Source organism: Rhinolophus sinicus, linkage group LG03 (genome assembly GCF_036562045.2).
Source record: "Rhinolophus sinicus isolate RSC01 linkage group LG03, ASM3656204v1, whole genome shotgun sequence".
Classification (NCBI taxonomy): domain Eukaryota; kingdom Metazoa; phylum Chordata; class Mammalia; order Chiroptera; family Rhinolophidae; genus Rhinolophus; species Rhinolophus sinicus.
This window is the reverse complement of record NC_133753.1, coordinates 173,799,903-173,821,063: the sequence shown is the minus strand read 5'-3', so window position 1 is coordinate 173,821,063 and position 21,161 is coordinate 173,799,903. Positions and strand designations below refer to the sequence as shown.

The 21,161-nt window shown below is 36.9% G+C and overlaps 1 protein-coding gene across 5 annotated transcripts in view; it reads right to left on the bottom strand.

Annotated features, from left to right (window-relative positions):
* Positions 1 to 21,161, bottom strand: part of FYB1 (FYN binding protein 1) — a 157,450-nt gene that overhangs the window by 37,900 nt on the left and 98,389 nt on the right. For all 5 annotated transcript variants that reach the window (XM_019737305.2, XM_019737301.2, XM_074328975.1 and 2 more), the window contains one exon: positions 5,753 to 5,909. In XM_019737305.2, coding sequence (XP_019592864.2) covers positions 5,753 to 5,909 — 157 coding nt within the window. The remainder of the gene's footprint in view (positions 1 to 5,752; positions 5,910 to 21,161) is intronic.

Sequence of the window (21,161 nt, the reverse complement as noted above, 5' to 3'; positions counted from 1 at the left end):
ATTTTTAGAAAGCTTTCAGAGCTCTAGTTCTTGACTTTTAAAGATGTAAAGCTGTTGACTTTTAAGCCTATTTGCTATTCATGACTTTAGTTTTTAATTGTCAGTTTGTTTTTTAAAGTAGGAGGAAATCTAAGTGACACATTCAACTGTGTTCTATACCAGCCCTTACTGAAATGAAATCTTGTGAACTTTTCTCTGGAACTAGTCTTCCTATATATTTAATGTATGAGCAATGATAAAACTGACTTTTTAAGCCAATGCTTTCCAAGTAGAGTTAGGTAAGACAACTTGGTAGTGCACGACTGATAGGGCATGTCCTGGAAAAGTTTAAGCATTTCTAATTGATAAAAAGGTTATAATGGTAAATTCTTACTTTTCCTCTAAATTTAGAGCCCCTTCATTCCCCCCAAAACTAAACAATCCCCAAAAGAAGAAACAAAACAAAACAAAAAACCCCTTAAAATGACTATAAATGATCTCAGGAAAAGAACTGTTTAATTTTAGTCACATCCCATTATTTATTATTTCTTACTACTTCAGTTTTCCTGCCTTTTACTATTGAAAACCATGTAATTGTTTTGTATACAAAATATTCAAACATTTGTTCTGTTTTCATAGGAAAAATTAGTTATACTGTTAAAATTATAATTTTTAAAAAATGGTTCAAAAGGGCGGCCGGTTTGCTCAGTGGTTGGAGCGCAGTGCTCATAACACCAAGGTCACCCGTTCTATTCTCACATTTGCCAGTGAGCTGCGCCCCCCACAACTAGACTGAAAACAATGACTTAACATGGAGCTGATGGGTCCTGGAAAAACACACTGTTCCCCAATATTCCCCAATAAAAATAAAAATAAATGGTGCAAAAAGTGTGTTATACTAAAGATGATGATTTGAACACTATTAATGATAAATATGCTCTTTTGATACACTTCAGTTCCTCTTCCGATGTCTGAGGAAAATGGCAGAAAATGTATGTAGCTAATTTCTGACCACTAGGTGGGGAAACAACACAATTTAAAATACAATATAACTTTGGCCTCAACTACTTTATTTTTATAAATACTTATTATTTCTAATTTTTCACCTGCCTCCAATCTTATCCATTCTTAAAGCATCCTGACCTGAATGATATAATTGCAAGTGACTTCTGGGGAGCAGGCAGGTGATAAAGGCCACCATATCTCCTGAAATTCCTTCCTTGATCCCAGTGAGAGATTTGTTTTGTTACCTTAAGCAAAACAGACTCTACACCCTGGGGAGAACTATAACCTTATTAGTCTTTTATTCCTTTGAAAGGCCACTCCCTCGCCTGAGCACTGGTTCCCAGCTGCTCTGGTCCTTGGTTCCAGGAATTCTCCCCTCTCTCTGCCATTATCATTTCAACCTCTTTACTGGCTCTTTCCCATGAGCACAAAAACTTACTGATATTTCTTCCATCTTAGAAAAAAAAATCTTGACTCCATTTTTCCCACCATTTCCTGCCCCACTTCTTGTTTCCCTTTTCTTCTTTAAAGCATTGTCTGTACTTGGGCAACCCAATACCTGTGCTCTCACGCTCTTTTCAACATATTTCAATAAGGCTTGTATCTCCTCTACTCCGGAAAATTGTACCTACACTGCCCCGCCTCTGACACAGCCAATCACTGCTTCCTCCTAAGGAATATTATCTTTCCTTGGCTTCCAGGATACCACACTCTTCGTTTTTTCCTACTTTATTTGTTGTTCCTTGTCATTCTCTTTTGCTGATTTTTCTTCTCCCAGGCATATTAGAGTTGGAATTACTTCCTTGGTGATCTTAACAGTCTCATGAGGTTAAGTGTGGAATATATGCATATGATTCTCAAATCTATATTTTTAAACCAGAACTCCCTTCCTAATTCTTCACTTCTTATACACAATTGCCTTGTCTACATTTCTACTTGGATATTTAACAGCCACCTCAGGCTTGACATATCCATGCCCTCCTGATCTTCCCCACCCCCAAACTTGCTCCCCTTCAGCATCTTCCATTTCAGTTGATGGAAACATCATCCTTACAGTTGCTCAAGCCAAAACTCTTGGAGATATCTCTGATTTTTTTTTTTTCTTTCATAGCCCAAATCTAAATTCTGCTGTCTCTACCTTTAAAACATGTCCAGAATCTGGACACTTCTTATCACCTTATTGCTACCATACTGGTAAGTGCCACCTTGCCTGTATTTCTGCACTATCTGACTAACTGGTTTCCCTGCTTCAACATCCGCCTACTGTCTCTTTTCAGATAGACGTTAAGGTAATTTTTATAAAACACAAGCCAGAAAACATCACTGCTCTGCTCCACTTTTCCATGGTTCCCATTTCACTTAGGATCAGAGCCACAGTCTCTATCATGACCCACAAGGCCCTACATGAGCTGAGCTTTTTCCTACTAGTCCTTCCTTCATTCACTCTACTCCAGCCCTGGTTACCTCCTTTCAGTTCTTGAACATTCTCAGCCTTTGTTCTGTTTTTTTCTGCCTGGAATGGTTTTCCTCCATGTATCTGCATGTCAAACTCTCTCCCTTCCTCTTTGCTCAAGCATACTTTCCCATAAAGGGAGCCAACCTCACCTCTCTGTTTAAAGTTGCAACATGCTGTCTCCAATCTCACCTTCACACTACACCACGTAACCCTGCTCCATTTTCTCCTGTCATGCTCGATGTTTCCTAACATACTATACCCTTTACCTGTTTATTACTTTTATTCCTTTGATGTCTTGCCTCTGTTTTATGAGGGCAGGGAATCTTTGTTTTATTCACTGGTATTTCCTGAACTCCTATTACAAAGGCACAAGGTAGTGGCTCAAAAAACAATTGTTGAGTGAATGTAAAATAATCTAGTAGATCTTGACCTGAGAGTGCCCCTTGATTGGAGAGGGAGGAATGAATGGCATTTATAGGCCAGCAAGCTAGCTCCTGGGAAACACCCAGGTGAGTGTTCTGAAGGTGATTGTGTGAAGAAATGCACAGAAACACCCATATCTCACAATTTTACTTAAAGATCACCCCTCTCACATGACATATACATTTTTGAGCCAGACTACCAAGACTTATTTTGCTTTCATTTCCTCTTGTATCTTATCTAACTTCCTCTACTGGAGGTAAATTTTCTCACCCAGATATTTCTTCATTTTGGAATTTACTTGAGCTCTCTGATGGGAATCTGAAAGTTTTCACTACACATTTTTACTTTTGAAAAAAAAAATTTATAGATGTATAGCTTTCATTCCCTCTATTCTTTCCATCTGACAATTAACTTTCAGATACTCCAAATACAATTTATTTAGACGATATAACATTGAAAACTCTTGTTTCTCTCAACCTTTCTTCTGAGAGTATATATTTTGTGGAGTAACTCTTAGATGAATCAGAAGTCCTTAATAAGATTGGAATAGGAATGAGGTAAAGTTAATTACAATTGGTGGGTTTTGCTAATTTCTGATGAAAACAATATTACAAATAAAAATGTGAGCCTCGCTGTTTGGTAGGCCCTTTTCAACTTTGCAAGAATTCCGTGCAAAACTAGGAAATTGACCAGCCTCCTTATGAACTAGTAGCACAGGCTACAGGACTGTTTTTGAAATCCTTTCTTCTTTCCACAACTTTTTACTCCCCTCCTTATCACAATGGATTCTATAGAGTTGGTTTGTGGAAAATAGTTAACATAGCAGGCCTGAAACTGCCATTTTTAGAAGAATCTGGTACCAAGGTTGGCCCTTGGCTTGTATCTGGGTACACAGCTTCTAAAAAATTTCCTACACTGATATGAAAAGTTGCCTAATTGGTAAGTGTGCTGTGCTGTGCCCAGACTGTATAAACAGTGTAACTTATGATGAACATCTGCTTTCCTTCTAGAAGTCTGGTATTTTGGTAGTTGCTAGGTAGAAGGTGCCCATGTGATCAGCTCACAATAAAAACCTGTCTCTAACAGGCTTCCCAGGGGAAGTAACATTACACATGCATTGTATTTTCATAGCTGGAGAAAGGAACACTCTCAGAGTGTCTGCTCCCAGCCTTAGAAAGAGAATGTTACTGTGAAACACCTTAGCCCTCAGTAGTGAGTCCTTTTAGTAAATCTCCAAACATATTAGTGGTCTTGGGATCCTCAAACAGGAGGAATAGTGCCAAATATTCCTTCTCTTGACAGTTTCTTTGATCAAACAATTATGTACCAGTCTCCATGTCTTATAAATGGGTAGGAATTCATGCTCAAGGTAGTTGTTAAAATTTCTCACTAGAATTACACAGGATCCAGAAGTCTGACTGAAGCCAGCAGCAGTGATAGGATCCCATAATAAAATTCAAAAGTACTAAGTTCAAAATCTAGCGCGTTACATTTACCAAAGTAGGAAAGGAATTAGGAAAATGAAACAGGATTTATAATACATGCGGAAGGAAAATAATTTACACAGAAATCAGGTGTATTTAAGAACACATATTAATTAGTTATTTTAATTAAATTAATATTTATTTAGCACTTATATGTTAATAAGCAGATGACTTAGACTTTTATTTGGTAGCTAGATATCGTAGGGTATTAGAGTTTTTAAATAGAATTTATAAACTCAAATTCCAGGAAAGGTGAGCAGTTACCATAAGTGCATTGCAGGCCACATAGAAGATAATAGCCACTAAGCTGCTCTAATACCTTCTAGTTACTTCCTTTAACCCCCCCTCCCCACCTCCAAAGCATAATAAAGAGAAACATAATGGAGGCTATCCATGACTAATACGTTTTCAATCCATGCTGTAAATTGTAATCATCAACATTTAAGGAAAGCTGCCAATCAGAAATTGTTATTAACAGAGTCTATTATATGGATTACCCATATTAAATACTTTAAATGTAAAGAACATCAATCTGATAGGGGATGGAAGGGAAGGAAAAACACACTGTAGCGAAATATTTGGGATATTACTTATTTGTGGTAAAGGAGAATCATGTAAAGCAAGTTTCTAGAAGAAAGGAAAGATCTAGCCTGACTTGCCATAAGGATCTATGCTTACCATTTTCTGAATATTTCTTCTTAAAACATTTCATTCTGTTACAATCTTCCACTTGCATTTTCCCCAACCAGCTATTCTGGTAAAGCATGGATAAAGAGCCCATGCAAAGCAAACCGTATGGTTTTGACATTCTAAAAAATACCACCTAAGAAAATTTAAGTGAGAGGGGGCTTGAATAAAAGTTTCCTAGGTTTTTAAAACAGAGCTCAAAATCTGAAGGATGAGAAAACACACATTTATTTCTACAATCTTGCCTCATCTTGGAGAAGTTACTTAGCCTTTTAGCCTCTGTGAAATGACACTACTCGATAAAATTATAAGGATTATATGTGCAAAGTGCTTAGGACATTGTGGGTAGTCAGTAAAATATAGTAGTAGTGATGGTGTTGATGGTGGTGATGATAATGATAATGGTGGTGGTGGTGGTGCTGGTGATAGTGAAAGAGATGGCGGTGGTACTGACTTGAAGAATGCTTCAGAACAATGGAAATTTTCTTCAAATGAATGCTTAAGGGGAAAACCACTCTGAAAACAGATAAACAAGAGTCTCTCAAAGGTATGGGGGTGAGGGTGAGAGCAGACTGCTTAGACATCATTTCTCTCTGCAAGCTGCCCACCTTTGTGGCCCCAGCAATTTACCACAAAACCCTCAGCAGTCAGCCAAGCACAATTTGAAAATTTTTGGTAAGAGATTGACAAAAAAATGACAAGATAATAGTTTGCTTACTTTAGATCTAAGAGAGGTTTAATGTTTCTGGGAGGTAGGCTTGGAACTGGTGGTTGTGTTGGGTGAGATGCTGGCAATGGTGGTTGGCTGGCCGGATGAGGTGGTGGAGGGGGTGGTAAGGACGTTGTTGCATAAGATGTTTGCGCCTTGCTGGTACCTAAGGAGCAAAGCAAAGAATACCATGAGTTGAGACAAGTCTTCAAAATACACGCTATGCCTATTCCAAGTCTGCAGAAAAAAGAATCTTAAATATAAAAATGTAAGAAATGTATCCTAAGTTGAATCAATGCTTTATAGAGCCTAATATTCTAAGTATCACATAACATGGCATTTCAAATATACAATTTCTTTTTTCAGCTTTATTGAGGTATAATTGACAAATAAAATTATAAAACATTTAAGTGTACAACATGATTTGATATATATATATATATATATATAGTGAAAGAATTCCCCCATGAAGTTAATTAACACATCCATCATCTCACATATTTACCTGTTTGTTTTTGTTTTTTTGTTTGTTTGTTTTGTTTTGGTAAGAATATTTAAGTTCTAGTCTCTTAATAAATTTCAATTATACAGCACAGTGTTATTAATGATAGTCACCATGTTATACATTAGATCCTCAGACTTTTTACAGATGTTTGTACCTTTTTACCAAACTCCCCTTATTTTATCCACCCTCTAGTCCGTGGCAAACACTTTTCTATGAGTTCAGCTTTTTTTTTTTAGATTCCATGTATAAGTGATACCATACAGTATTTGTCTTTCTCTGTCTGGCTTATTGCACCTAACATAATGCCTCTAGATTCATCTATATTGTGACAAATAACAGGATTTCCTCCTTTTAAAGGGTGAATAATATGCCACCATATATATCTACCACATTTTCTTTATTCATTCATCCACTGATAGATACTTAAGTTGTTTCCGTACCTTGGCTATTGTGAATAATGCTGCTATGAACATGGGAGTACAGATATCTCTTTGATATAATGATTTTTTGTTTCCTTTGGATATATACCCAGAAGTGGGATTGCTGGATCATATGGTAGTTCTATTTCTAATTTCTTGGAGAAATCTCCTACTGTTTTCCACAGTGGCTGCACCTTTACATTCCCACCAACAGAGTATAACTGTTCCCTTTTCTCCAGGCATTTGTTATCTCCTGTCTTTTTTAAATAGCCATCCTAACAGGTATGAGGTGATATCTCATATGCTTTTGATTTGCATTTCCCTGATGATTAATGATGTTGATAAATGTTCTTTTTCTTGAGATAGATAAGTTCATTGAGTTGAATTCCACTCTTAAAAATAATTTCTCTTACCTTATTAAGGAAAACCTTAACAAGTATTAAATCTATGTGTAGAGTATATGAATGAAAAATTTATATATATATATATATAAAATGTTTGATTCATGATATTTTAAAAGAGTATTGACTTTCTATTTGGTAGGTGTGGTTTTTGCTCTCCTCCCCTTCACTTTCCAATATAACAAGAACATGACTTTTTGATTAAATATATATTCATTGCTTTCATTATCATGACTAGGTAAATACTGTTCTTTGCTGAGTCAAGTAGTATGCTATGATTACATTTTTTTTTCTCATTCAACTAACTGTTTTCCTGTAGCTAATAACTGCCTCATTTTGTCATCTGCAAAGAGTTTTCTTTGGAACTCTTTCTTCCCATAATTTCCAATCGTTTGTAAAGGGCCTTTAAATATTTCTGACAAAATAAAACCTGTGAGAAAATTTATCAGTTTTAATATATTGTCTCTGTCCCCTTGCTCTAATCTGACCTGGTTGCTTTTAAGGTCTGTCACACATCTGTAACCCTGGTATTTCTCTTTGTCAGCATCATGACTCTGATAGTTTGAGAAAATGCCTTGTGATAAAAAGTGCAAGCTCTGGAGCCAGAGTGCCTGGGTTTCAATGCTGTCTCCACCACCACCTACGGAATAACTTGGACAAGTCATTTTCTGGTTTCATCTGTAACGTGGAGATAAAAACAGTGCCAACTCATAGGATGGTGGTGAGGACTTAAGACTTAACATATGTAAAGGACTTAGGATAGTACCTGGCATACAGTAAGTTCAACATTCATTTTTCATTCAACAAATATTCATCGAATGCCTACCATTGATCAAGTTCTGTTTTAGGGACTAGAAACACAACAGAGAAAAACAAAAATTCCTGCTCTTATGGATTGGGAGAGATAGATAATAACTGAATGCAAGTAAAATACATAGTAAATTGCCGTGAGAAATGCTATGAATGGTGGAAAGATATATGGTGGTGTGTTGTTGGCCTCTCTTTCCAGCTCTGCATTCAGTGACCTCATTATGGTAGATTGAATGGAGGTATAGTGGAAGCATTTATCTCATGGAAATGGATAAGAATCACAAATTTTGGTTTGATTTATTGTTTTGTTGATTATTAAATTTAAGAAAGTGATGGAGAAAAATCCTGATCATGCAGATTAAACTTAAAAGTGTGTCATTTCGGTAGTCATTGTATTTTGAATAGCATGAAACATCAAGGAAATATTTTCCCAATATTTGAAAACCATTATACAACTTAGCAAAGTTGTCACTCAATCATTGACAAGTGAATGAATTCTGACATATATCTTTGTTGTTTCACATTTATCTTATTAACCTAAGTGAAAATATCAATCAAAATTTAGGTTGGAATTATACTCCTTCTTCATTAATTGCAACCATAAGTTGCCTATAGATATAAAAATGAACAACTGGCAATGTGGAATTTTCAATAGAAAGTACTGAATATTTTATTATTTGTATATTGTATATCCTTTATATCAATAAAATTTTTTACGTGTATATATGTATACATAACACAAATATACAGAGTTTTTCCTGGCAAACTAGTACAACATTTACCAGCATACCATTGCTTATATCTAAAAAATGTATAGGTTCTATTGGTTATATGGTGAACAGAATCACTTGTCTCTGTGTCTCCCCACTTTACTTTGACTTTTGTCCTCTCTGTCAGTCCTCCATTCACTTTCTGATATCATATATTACGCTCTGGAATTATGCACGTTGCCTGGCTTTCCTGACTATGGAGTTAATATTTCTTATCTTCCTTGTTTTGGGCCAATTTTTTTTGAAAGGAAAAGGAGGTGCCCTCTTAAAAAATATTTATTTTAATTTTACATGTCTTTGAGTACTAGTGAGGTAATTTTCTTAATTTTTACAATCATTTTTCTTCATTTTCATTATGTTATCTATTCAAATCCTTTGCCTATTTTTAACATAGTATTTGCTTTTTCTTATTGGTTTATAAAACCTTGTTATTAAGGATCTTAATCTTTTTTCCTTTCACATGGACAAAGTGACTATAATAATTTGGCTGCTTTGGCTCCTGCCTCAGCTTGTCCATACCAAAAGAAAAGAAAAGAAAACAAAAAATAAATTATGTGCCATAACCAGTAAAACCTTAAAAATCTCCAAAACCTTTGAAGAAAATATATGAGTAGCACTTTATTGTAAATTTCCTTAGTGGGTAAATGGCAGGGTTTTCAATGGTATATTATACAAAAAGCTTCCTAATTCCTATTAAATACTTCTGCCTATTTCCAAACTTTTTCACTTTGGTAATTAAAGATATTACCCTCTCTCCTCATGATCACAGTAACCTGGCCTTAAAAATTGCTCAGACCCTTCACTCCTGACTTATGACACTCCCTGCCAGGTTCTGTTCTCACAGGAATCGCTCATCTTCTCTTTTGGCAGCTATTTTGGAGAAGTTGAGGTAGGGAGAATTAATTCCTTTATGAATCTGATAAATGCAAATTTCCAACTGATTATACTTATGTTAAAAATATTTTGTCCATTTCATTTTTGTCATCAGCTAAACTTTTTGATATATAGTAGTACTTACTCTTTTTCTCCAAATCAATGGATAAATTCCTTTATGTGTAATTTCTGTTACTAGAGTTATACTTAGAACGGTCTTTCCTACCCTGAGAACATATAATTATTAACCTATTTTCTCCTACTTCCCTTGGCTTTATGTTTTTGAGGTTAACTCCTTGAAATTCTTAGTAATTTATTTTGGAGTTAGGCATGACATCGGGGTCTATTTTTATGGCTTTTATTATTGTTCTTAACTCATTTACCAAATGTCCTGGCACCATTTATCTATAAACTATTACTTATTGATTTGAAATGCCTCTTTTATCATGTAATAAATATTAAAAATCCTAGTGGATTTGACAAATTAAAATGACATTTTATTTTAATTTATAACGTGGTTTGATAGATTCATAAGTGATTTGAAAGCTGTACACAAAGAGAATATGCCACTGTGAATGGAAGCCAATAAACTATTGTGTAAATAGAAGGAAAATGTTTATTAGCCATTTGTGGCTTCTTTTTTCATAAAAAGGATTTTGACAAGCAGGAGGCGTTCCCATATGAGAGTGATCTCAGGCCTGCAGGTGAGAAATTATAGGCATGGTTTGGAAACACTAAAAACTGACTTACCCTGAAACCCATGTGCCACTTTTCATATTTACATAGACTTCCGAGATTTTCTGAGGGCACAACTTGGTAGGGCCCTCCTGTTCTGCTTGTTTCTAGTCCCCTTCCCTAGTTATAATAACTAGAGCTACTTGGAGAGGGAGGTGCTTGCTTCTTCACTGAACTTGGAAATCAAAGCGGTCCTCCTGGAACTGCTGGCAACCATCTTGCCACCATCAGGGGACGGCTTGCCTGAGAGTGCAGCAAAACCAGAGTAAAGCAGACTGAGAGACAGACTGGTTGGATTTTTTTTTTTTTTTTAAATACCTTTGAAAAATTGTCAGAGATCATTTGAAAAGCTTAATGAGGCACTAAACTAATTGTTAAGCATCCTATTCCTCATCAAGCTTGGGAGAACATATGCTCAAGTCTTCCTATGCTGCACTAGTATTTAGCAGCAAAGGATTTTGCTTTGCAAAATATGTGGTCACTTTCAAATACTGCAAAGAATATGTTTGCATGTATACAAAATAATTCTAAGAAAAAGCACCTTAGTTTTACAGGGGAAAAATCAGGTAGACTTACCTTAATATAGAAAGATTGGCTCTAAAATTTCAACCTGGACTTTGCAGTGCACAAAAATATAATTAGTAATATTGGAATTTTCAAAAGCAAAGATCTAGTCTGTTGTGATGGAAAGAAGGGGGTGGATATTGAAGTATAATAAAATAAGTAAAGAAGAAACAAACAATAAATCTATGGGAAATTTCTGAGATTAATCATAACATTAAGTAACCACTTTTCTTGCCAAGCATAATGCTAGGCACTTTACATATGTAATCTTATTTAAAATTTATAGCAACTTCATAGAGTGTTATGTTATTATCTATTTTCCATTTGATAGTTAAGAAAACTATCCAAGTTCAGAGTTTAAAAATAATAGAAGTGGGGTTCAAATTCAGCCAGAATTTGAACCCTAGTCAATTTCTTATGACATCTTTGCCCTTTCTGCTATGTTCTACTTCTCCTTAACATAATGAAATGGAAATTATTTGGTAAGTTCAAATGGTTACATTAATATGCTTTCCAAAGATCTGCGTATAATACCAGTTTTTCTAATTGGTACCTTTCCTCTTAGTGTAATTTCGTACAACCGTTTTCAGTTTTGTGTAGGGCAGAACTGTCTCTGGAGACTGTAAAGTAATTCGGAAGCATATATTCAAATATATGGGTGTTTTGGATGCTAAATTTATAATTTATACCAGAATTTGATTTTGAAACCAGATAGCAGGAACGTAGACATTTAGGAGCTAGTGGAAAATGGTTTCCTAAAGATGAATGACTGACGTGAGCTGGCAAGAAAAAAATCTCAAGAAATGGAATTGAAGAATTAGAATAAAGTCATAAAAGAACTTAAAAGCTATAAAATAAATAAGATAAAGGGAAAGAACAACAAGTTTAGAGTTTAGTTGGAATCAAGAATTAGGGATATAAAATTCAGAGATAATACCCCAAACTGATCAACTTATGGGTTTTATCCTTTGAGGCTCAGAGAGGATCACTTAGCTGGTCTGTGGCTTCAAAATACTGGATCTGAAAAGCGCATTTGGAATTCCTTCCTCAAAGATTGACAGGGTTGTGCAGGGATATGACTCCATAGCAGTGGGCAGAGCTGGTCTCCTGGAGAGTGTAGGGTGATTCAGTCACAGTGAGATAATTAGGTGCATTTGCAACCAACTGCCCATTCCCATCTTAAGTCAGATCCAGGAATTGTGTTCCTGGGCATTTTATCAGTAGCTCAAGGGTTCAAGAAGGATGTGGGGTTGGAAGAAACTTTCCTCTACTGTACAAGGTTCTTTTGGCTGGGCTAATAGTTAAATCTACATAAGACAGATTAACAAGAGAAAATAATCAAATTTAATTGCATGTGTATGTATGGGAACCCCACATACATGAGTGATTCACAGAAAGCGAAAACGAGGTATACATGATACTCTGAGCTAAGAATGAAATAAGGCAATTTAGAGAGTCACTGCAGGGCAATAAGAAGAACAGATGTTCAGTAATTAGAAATTTGTCCTGCCTTATAGATAGGTCATGAAGTGTTATTTCTGGTATTTACTCGTATTATGGGCAAGGCCCCTCATTTAAATTCTTTGAGGGAGAAGTAAAAGTTTCTCATGAGCTTGCAGGGTCTTGATTGGCTTCTGCTCAAAATAATTTACATGCCAAGTGGCACACCTTAGGGAGGACTGTTCTGAACCCCTTCAAGGAGATACTGAGCATTTTGCTAAAAAAGTCAAGTGATAGCTTGACTTACACTTTGTTGTAACATCTGAACTTACAGAAGAGATGTAATAATTTTTATAAGAAAATTCATAACTATAATAAAAATGTGACTAATGGCAAAATAACAGAGAACTGACTGTACTTGTATCAGGGAACAGTACATATTGGTTACAGAACAAAAATGAGGAGGGTTGGGAATGAAGAGGAGAGAAATTTCAAAACCTTCTAGACATGAAAACAGCTCTCAAGAATCTGGGACATTAACAACTTCTGATTCAAACGCTTCACCCTCTTTAATTGTGGAAGCTCAGAAGAAGCTTTGCACAAGGCATATGCCTCTGCTCAGGCACACCCGGATGGGTGGAACTCCAAGGCCATTTTATGAGGAGGAAATGACTAGGAGGGGCCCTCCGTGAGTCAGCAGTACCCAAGGATTATCTGGCCCTGCTTTGAGGGTGGTTCCACGTTCATGGAAACACCGACTATTCAAAAGTGATGACATTTTGTCAGGATCTAAAACTCTATGAACAGAAAAATATAATTGAAGGGAAAGAAAAGGGATGGAGAGAAGGAAAAGGGATGATTAACTAAGACACAATGACGGTGCTGGTATATTCCTATTACAGAAAAAGGAAATTGTATTATTTCACAAGCTTCACACTTCAGATTTTTCTGCAAATCACGTACTGGTCCTAGGTATTGTCATAACATTCTTGTAACACAAAGATCTATGAGGACTCAGGAAATCTCCCCCATAGATTCTGTTCTTTATGATTTTTGACTAATGAGGTACTTACAGCCTTCATAGCCCAAGGGATCTAAGGAGCATCTAGAATTGTTATTCTTGATGTCCTTTTTAATTTACGGATTCCTTTATAAAACCAAAGATACAGTATCATGTTGCCCTCAATTGCCATAAAACCCTGACCCTAGAGCAGGCATTTCTAATTCTGGTTTTGTTGTGATGTCTTAGAATTAGAAAACTTTGTTTTTTTACCACCAGCTCTATCACTAAAGAGCTCATTGTCTCTGGCAAAACAGTTAACCTCCATGGGATTTAGTTTTTCTGTCTGTCAAATGGCAGTAACATGATTACAGCTACTTCATAGGAGTTTAAGAGTTAGATGAGCTACATGCATGAAAGTGTTTCAAAAACTCTGAAGCATTGTATAAACATAAAAGATGATCACACAAGGATGTGGAGTGCCACAAATGAAATTATTACTGAGTTATCCTGAGTGAAATACTTTGAAATCATTTACATAAGTTTATTTATTATTTGGAAATCATTATTATGTACCTGCCCCAGGATTTAGCCATTGAACTTGTAACTCAGAACATAGACGTTGACATTCTCTGAGCCTGAGTAGGCTCATAGATATTGCCCATGCAAATAGGAAGAAAAGGCAAGCACCTGTATGGCATTTCTGGAGTCTGGACTGATGAACTCTTTATTACATAATTTGTAAACAATCTAGGTGCACACTGAATGGAACCCCTAGCAGTTATATACGTGTACACATGCACACTCACCTTCATCTACTACCCATGGGCTTGCTCAGAACCAAATCTCATTGAGATCTCATCACATTAATGCTGATAAGATCAAACCATATTCCCAGACCCTACCCACGCCTTCCTCACTCACCACAGATAGCCTTACCTTTTATTTTACTAAGAACATGGAGAGTACACCACCTGATCATCCCCCCTTACCCTTCTTTCCAACTTAAAACCTCCTTATATCTTGTTCTCCCTATTTCCTTTTTCTCTGATTCTCTGGGGAAAAAAGTGTCCTTCTTCCTCACCAATACAAACTTGCATTCTTGGTTCTTATCAGTGCCCACTTCCTTACAGACCCTGCTCCGTTAATTATTAACTCCTTCACATGCATCAAGCCAGAAACATTTATTGAGCACTTACTACATGCTCTGAGTGTGTGGTTAATTATTTAAGATACATTTCCCATCTTAAACATGGTATGATCTCCTCTACTGAAAAGAAACACAACAATATCCTTTCTTACCCTTGTCCTCCACTCTAGCTATGAGCTATTTTTTTCTTCTTCCCTTCATAGCCAAACTTCTTGGAACAAGAGTCTATATTCGGCACTTCTATATCTTTATTGTGTTTGGCTGTCTTCACGGCAGAGTGAAGAATGAAAGGGTTCTGGATAGCGAAACTTGGGCTTGAATTCAGACTCCACCACTCTTATGTTAACTTTTACTCAGTTTGGAGCCTTGAGTAAGTTGCTTGACTTCTCCAAGTCCTTATTTCCTAATCTGTGAAATGGCATATACTCGTATACCTCCTTTGCAGAAGCAACTGATACATTCCTCTTAGTAAATGTTCCTATTCTTTTTAGCTGCTACTTGATCTGGCTGCATCATTGATGCATTGGGGTCTACCCACCCCAACTGTAAAACAAAAACAAAACAAAGGTTTTCCCCAAACCAATCATGCCTGATCCTGGTTCTGTTAGGATATTTTAGAATGGATTAAGAATCAGGAAGTTTAACTTTTTTTTTCACTATACTATTTTTTTAAAAAAAGATTTTTATTAAAACATAGCTAACATACAATATTATATCAGTTTCAGATGTATACCATAGTTATTCAACATTTATAGACCTAAAGAAGTGATCGCCATGAGTCCAGGAACCATCTGACACCGTACCACGTTATCACAATATTATTGACCGTATTTCCCATGCTGTACATCACATCCCCATGACTTACTTGTTTCGTTCCTGGAAATTTGGACCTCTTATTCCTCTTGACCTCCCTGCCTATTTTTTAATATGCGTACCTACTGGGAGTGCCAAAAAAGTGCATACACATGACTTGTATTCATCTTTTCTTATAGGTATATATTGAGTATTACAATTGCAATACAGTTGTTTTTCTTTTTTTAAAATGTGTATATAGTTTTTGGCACCCTCTGTATTCATTACTTCTTTTACTGATATATGTTAAATGTTTAAGAGAATATTAGAAAACATCAAAACAAGAACAAGAATAAGAATGACAATAAACTATGCACCATATTTTAAATTGCTTCTAAGACTGAGGAAACAATCATTCTTTAAAAAAATGTTTTTAAAGTCAAGTCAGCATTTACTTTGGAGGTTTGAAGTGTCGTAAATAAATTATATCCAATAATTTTAAAGCAGTTACTTCAGTTTATGCACAGACATAGTTTGACCTTTCTTTCTTCTTTTTTTATTAGTTTCAGGTGTACAAAACAATGTAATAGTTAGACATTTACATCCCTCACAAACTGATAACTCCCTTCCGCCAATCTACTACCTCTCTGACATCGTATATAGCTGTTACAATTCCATTGACTCTATTCCCTATGCTGTACTCCACGTCCCATGACTACTCTCTTTCTCTCTCTCTCTCTCTCGCTCTCTCTCTCTCTCTCCCCCCTCTATAGATAGATAGATAGATAGATATAGATAGATAGATATAGATATAGATATAATATATAAAATTATAGTTGACATTTAATATTATTCAGCTTTAGCTTCACGTGTACCGCACAATGGTCAGGCATCTACACTGCCCATGAAGTGATCTCCATAATAAGACAAGTGCCCATCTGACAGCCTACAAAATCTTTACAATATTAACAATTATATTCTCCAAACTGTCTTTCATATCCCCATGTCAATATTGTGACCACTAATTTGTACTTTCTAATCCCTTTACCTTCTCCCCCATCCGCATCCCATTCCATCTACCATCCATCAGTTTTTGCTCTGTATCTCTGAGTCTATTTCTGTTTAGTTTGCTCGTTTATTCTGTTCTTTAGATTCCACATATAAATGAGATCACATGGTATTTGTCTTTCTTCATCTGAAGATGAAGCATAATATTTCACTCAGCATAATATTCTCTAGGTCCACCCATGTCATTGCAAATTGTAAGATTTTGTTCTTCTTATTTGTTTTATACCTGGAAATTTGAACCTCTTATTCCTCTTTACCTCCCTCCCTTTTGATTTTTCAATTACAGTTCCCATTTAATATTATTTTATGTTAATTTCAGGTGTACACATAGTGGATAGACATTTATATAATTTAAGAAGTGATTCCCTCGACTAGTCTGGTACCCACCTGGCACTATACATAGTTATTACCATATCATTGACTATATTCCCTGTGCTTTACTTGACATCCCCGTGACTATTTTGTAACCACCAATTTGTTCTTCTTAATGTCTTCACCTATTTCACCCTGTCCCCAACTTCTCTCCCCATCTATCACCCTAACATATCTAGTACCCATCTGACACCACACACAGTTATTACAATATTATTGACTATATTCCTTATGCTATACCCTACATCCCCATGACTACTTTGTAACAAACAAATTGTACTTCTTAATCCCTTCCCCTTTTTTTCACCCGTATCCCCAAGCCCCTTCCCATCTGGCAACCATCAAAATGTTTTCTGTGTCTATGAGTTTGTTTCTGTTTTGTTTGTTTATCCCATTCTTTAGATTCCACATATAAGTGAAATCACATTGCATCTGTATTTTTCTGTCTGACATCCTCCACTCAGCACAATACCCTCCAGGTCCATTCACGCCACCATAGATGGCAAGAGCCGATTCCCTTCCTAGCCTGAGCAATATTACATTGTATATATGTACCATCTCCTCTTTGTCCATTCTTCTATTGACAGACACCCAGGCTGCTTCCATATCTTGGCTACTGTAAACAGTGCTGTGATGAACATATGGATGCACACATTCTCTCTAATTAGTGTTTTGGGTTTCTTTGGATAATTACCCAGAAGTGAGATTACTGGGTCCTTCTTTGTCACTTGTTACAGCCTTTTTTTTTTTTTTTTTTTTTTTAAGTCTATTTCGTCTGGTATAAGTATTGCTACCACAGCTTTTTTTATTTGTTTGTTTCCATTTTCATGAAATATCTTTTTCCCATTCCTTTACTTTCAGTCTGTGTGTGTCTTTTGATCTGAAGTGAGTCTCTTGTAGGCAGCATAAGTAAAGGTCTTGTTTTCTTATCCAACCAGCTACCCTATCTTTTGATTGGAGCATTTAATCCATTTACATTTAAAGTAATTGTTGATAGATATGCAGTTATTGCCATTTTGCTATTCATATGTTTTATCTTTTTATTTTTATTTTTCGTGTTAAAGAAGTCCCTCTGACATTCCTTGTAATACTGGTTTGGTGGTAATGAACTCCTTTAGATTTTTCTTTTCTGGGAAGATTTTTATCTGTCCTTCAATTCTAAATGATAGCTTTGCTGGGTAGAGCAGTCTTGGTTGCATGTCCTTGCTTTTCATCACTTTGAATATTTCCTGCAAATCTCTTCTGGTCTGCAAAGTTTGTTGAGAAATCAGCTGATAGTGTTATGGGAACTCCCTTGTAGGTTAACTAATGGCTTTTCTCTTGCTGCTTTTAAGATTCTCTCTTTGTCTTTAACCTTTGACATTTTAATTATGATGTGTCTTGGTGTGGGCCTGTTTGGGTTCATCTACTATGGGACTCTCTGCACTTCCTGGGCTTGTATATCTATTTCTTTCACCAGGTTAGGGAAGTTTTCCATCATTATTTCTTCAAATAGGTTTGCAATTACTTGCTCTCTCTCTTCTTCTTCTGGAACCCCTATGATGCAAACGTTGGTACCTTGATGTTGTCCCAGAGGCCCCTTAAACTCTCCTCATTTTTATGGATTCTTTTTTTCTTTTTGCTGTTTTGATTGGGGGTTTTCTGCTACCTTATCTTCTAATTTGCTGATTTGATCCTCTGCTTCAACTAATCTACTGTTGATTCCCTGTAATGTATTCTTCATTTCAGTTATTGTAGACTTTATTTCTGACTGGTTCTTATTTATATTTTCTTTCTCCACTTTTATGTTTTCTATCTCTTTGTTGAAGTTCTCCCTGAGATCACTGAGCATTTTTATAAGCAATGTTTGCAACTCTGTCTACTAGATTGCTTGTCTCTGGGGCATCCTGAAAGGGGACCTGGAGCAGGCCAAGTTCAGCCTTAGCCTGTATCCTGCCCAGGAGCAACTGGCATGAGCTACAAAGCAATCCAGAGATGGCTACTACCCGAGCTATGCTTGGAGTTGCATTGAAAGGCCAAGCCATGAACCAAGGTTGGCTAGTGCTGGGCTAATGGCTGCTCAGCTAGAGGCACGGGACACACCAAAGCCAGATGCTTCTTGTTTGGGTTTTGCAAATTTTGAGAGATTTTGGGAAAGTCTGCAGCATGAACCAAGGCAGGTGGTTTGTATGGAAAAGCCACTGGAAGTGGCTTGGGTGTACCTGAAAGTTGGGAGGGTTGTGGTCTCAGGGAATCACTAAAGTTGGGAAGAGGAAATGTGACAGCCAGTTTGATGGAGACTCAGATATGGCATCTGTCTGCATCCTTATGCAGAGAAGGGGAGGGCCCAAAAAGGAAAAATGGCTTCTGCCAGCTCCTCCTCTCAGAGAAAATTGCCCCTTTAACTCTTGCCCTGAATGTCAGTTCCTCCCTGAATGTCCCTGGTGCCTTTTGAGCTGTTGCCCCAATACTGGAGCTCAGAGTGAGTGAGTCCATCATGAGTAAGTCCATGCTCAGGCCCTTAAAGAGGAGAGCCTGGAAGTGCAGCCACCTCCATCTCACTCAGCTACAATCTCTGTTGGTTTCCACAGCCAGAAATTACGGGGACTTTTTCTCCTGGCACAGAAATCCTGGGTTGAGGAGGGACTGGCACCCCTCACTCTTTGGGGGAGGACCTCTGTAGTCGAAATATTCCTCCCAGTTTTTAATGGTCACACGTGGGTGGATGACCAGCCTGTTCTGCATCTCTGCCCCTCCTACCAGCCTCAAGGTGGCTTCTTCTGTATGTTTGTAGTTGTAGGACTTTGGTTCAGCTAGATTTCAGGAAATTGTCAGTGATGGTTTTCTTGGTTTAGCTATAATTGATGTGGTCCTGAGAGGAGGCGAGCACAGCATTTACCTACTCCGCCATCTCGACCAGAAATTCTATGAAGTTTAACTTTAAATCCTTAAATACATCTCATTAGGTACCAAAACAAACATTGCTTTCACTTTCTTGGTTCCTAAATATACCAGAAACAATTTTCCACGTGGGAAGTGGAATGGTTTGATAGGAAGAACACTTGTACTGGAATCATTCAGACTTGAGTTTGATGACTAATCCCATCTAGTACTAGCTGTAGGACTGGATAATTTATTTTGTTTCTCTGAGTGTTATGTTCCTTGCCTGTTAAAATGAGACTACTGATTCCTAACTTGCAGGATGGCTATGAGAATTAGAAGTAATATGTGCACCTGCCCAGCACATAGTATGTGTTCTACTTATGAATGATCCTAGAATGTAGAACTGTTGTGTGCTATATGGGTTAGGCCTTTATTAAACTGCTGAGGATACATTTACTTCCATCTCTATAAAGAGATTGGGATAATTGCAGTCTAATAATGTTTTTTTCTAAACTTCTACTTGTGCCTGATTGTCACATTCTGTAGAAAGAAAACAGGCTTCTGAAAAGCCAGGGATCCTTTTAACTGCAATGTGGCTGTCCTGCCCTTCTCTCTGTTAACACCCATATATCCTACTGCTGCTCAGAGAGCTCTCCTTCATTTGTACAAAGAGCACTAATATGTGGTTTCTTACACTAATTTTATTTTCTTTAAAATTCCCATAAATTACTTTTTCATTTATTTATTTATTTTCTGCTCAGTTGAACAGTAACCTTCTGATGGCAGCTCTACACTGTCAACATCTGTGCATGCCCCACAACACTTGTCATCATACATAGTAGATCACTTAATGTTTTGTTGGTTTGGACTTTCTTTTTCCTTTAGAAAAATAATTTTAAATAGTTTATTGCAAAATAAATGTATATACAGTAAAATATTTAACACAAGAGAGACTACAGAAAAGAAAATCTCATATTCTAGCTCCCACTTCCTGGTCCCCATCCCCAAAGACAACTGTTCCCAGTTGTGTATGTGTCTTTAAGGAAATATTCCATGCATTTCTTTCTTTTTTCCCCCCACACAAATGGGTCCATGATACATGAGGAGGCAACGAGTTAACAGGAATGGGCTTGTGAACTGGCAGGATGGGAGAGGCAAAGAGTGAACAGAAGTGAGCTTGTGAGCTAACAGGAACAACCTTAAAAATTAACCACTTGGTTCTGAATCCCCTGGCTAGCACTGTATCTGCAAGCTGACACGCACCTCACATCCATCATAGTTGGGAACAGAACAGTTCCTAATTGCAACGGCAACCCTCTGCAAGCTAACAAACACCCATCATAGATGGGATCAGGGCAGTTCCCAAATGCAACAGCAACTCCCTGCAAGCTGACATCTATCACAGATAAGAACAGGATAGTTTCCAAGAGAACACAATTGGAATGGCAGCTCCCCTGCAAGCTGACAAGCATCCTACATCTTGCATGGAAAAATATAAAACCCCAGCTAAACAGAAACCTGCTGCAGCTCACTCTACCCTGGCAAACTCCTTTTGACAGTATTTCTCTTCCAAACAGATCTCTCTCTCCTCTCCCCTCTCCCCTCTCCCCTCTCCCCTCTCCCCTCTCCCATCTCCCCTCTCTCCTCTCCTCTTCTC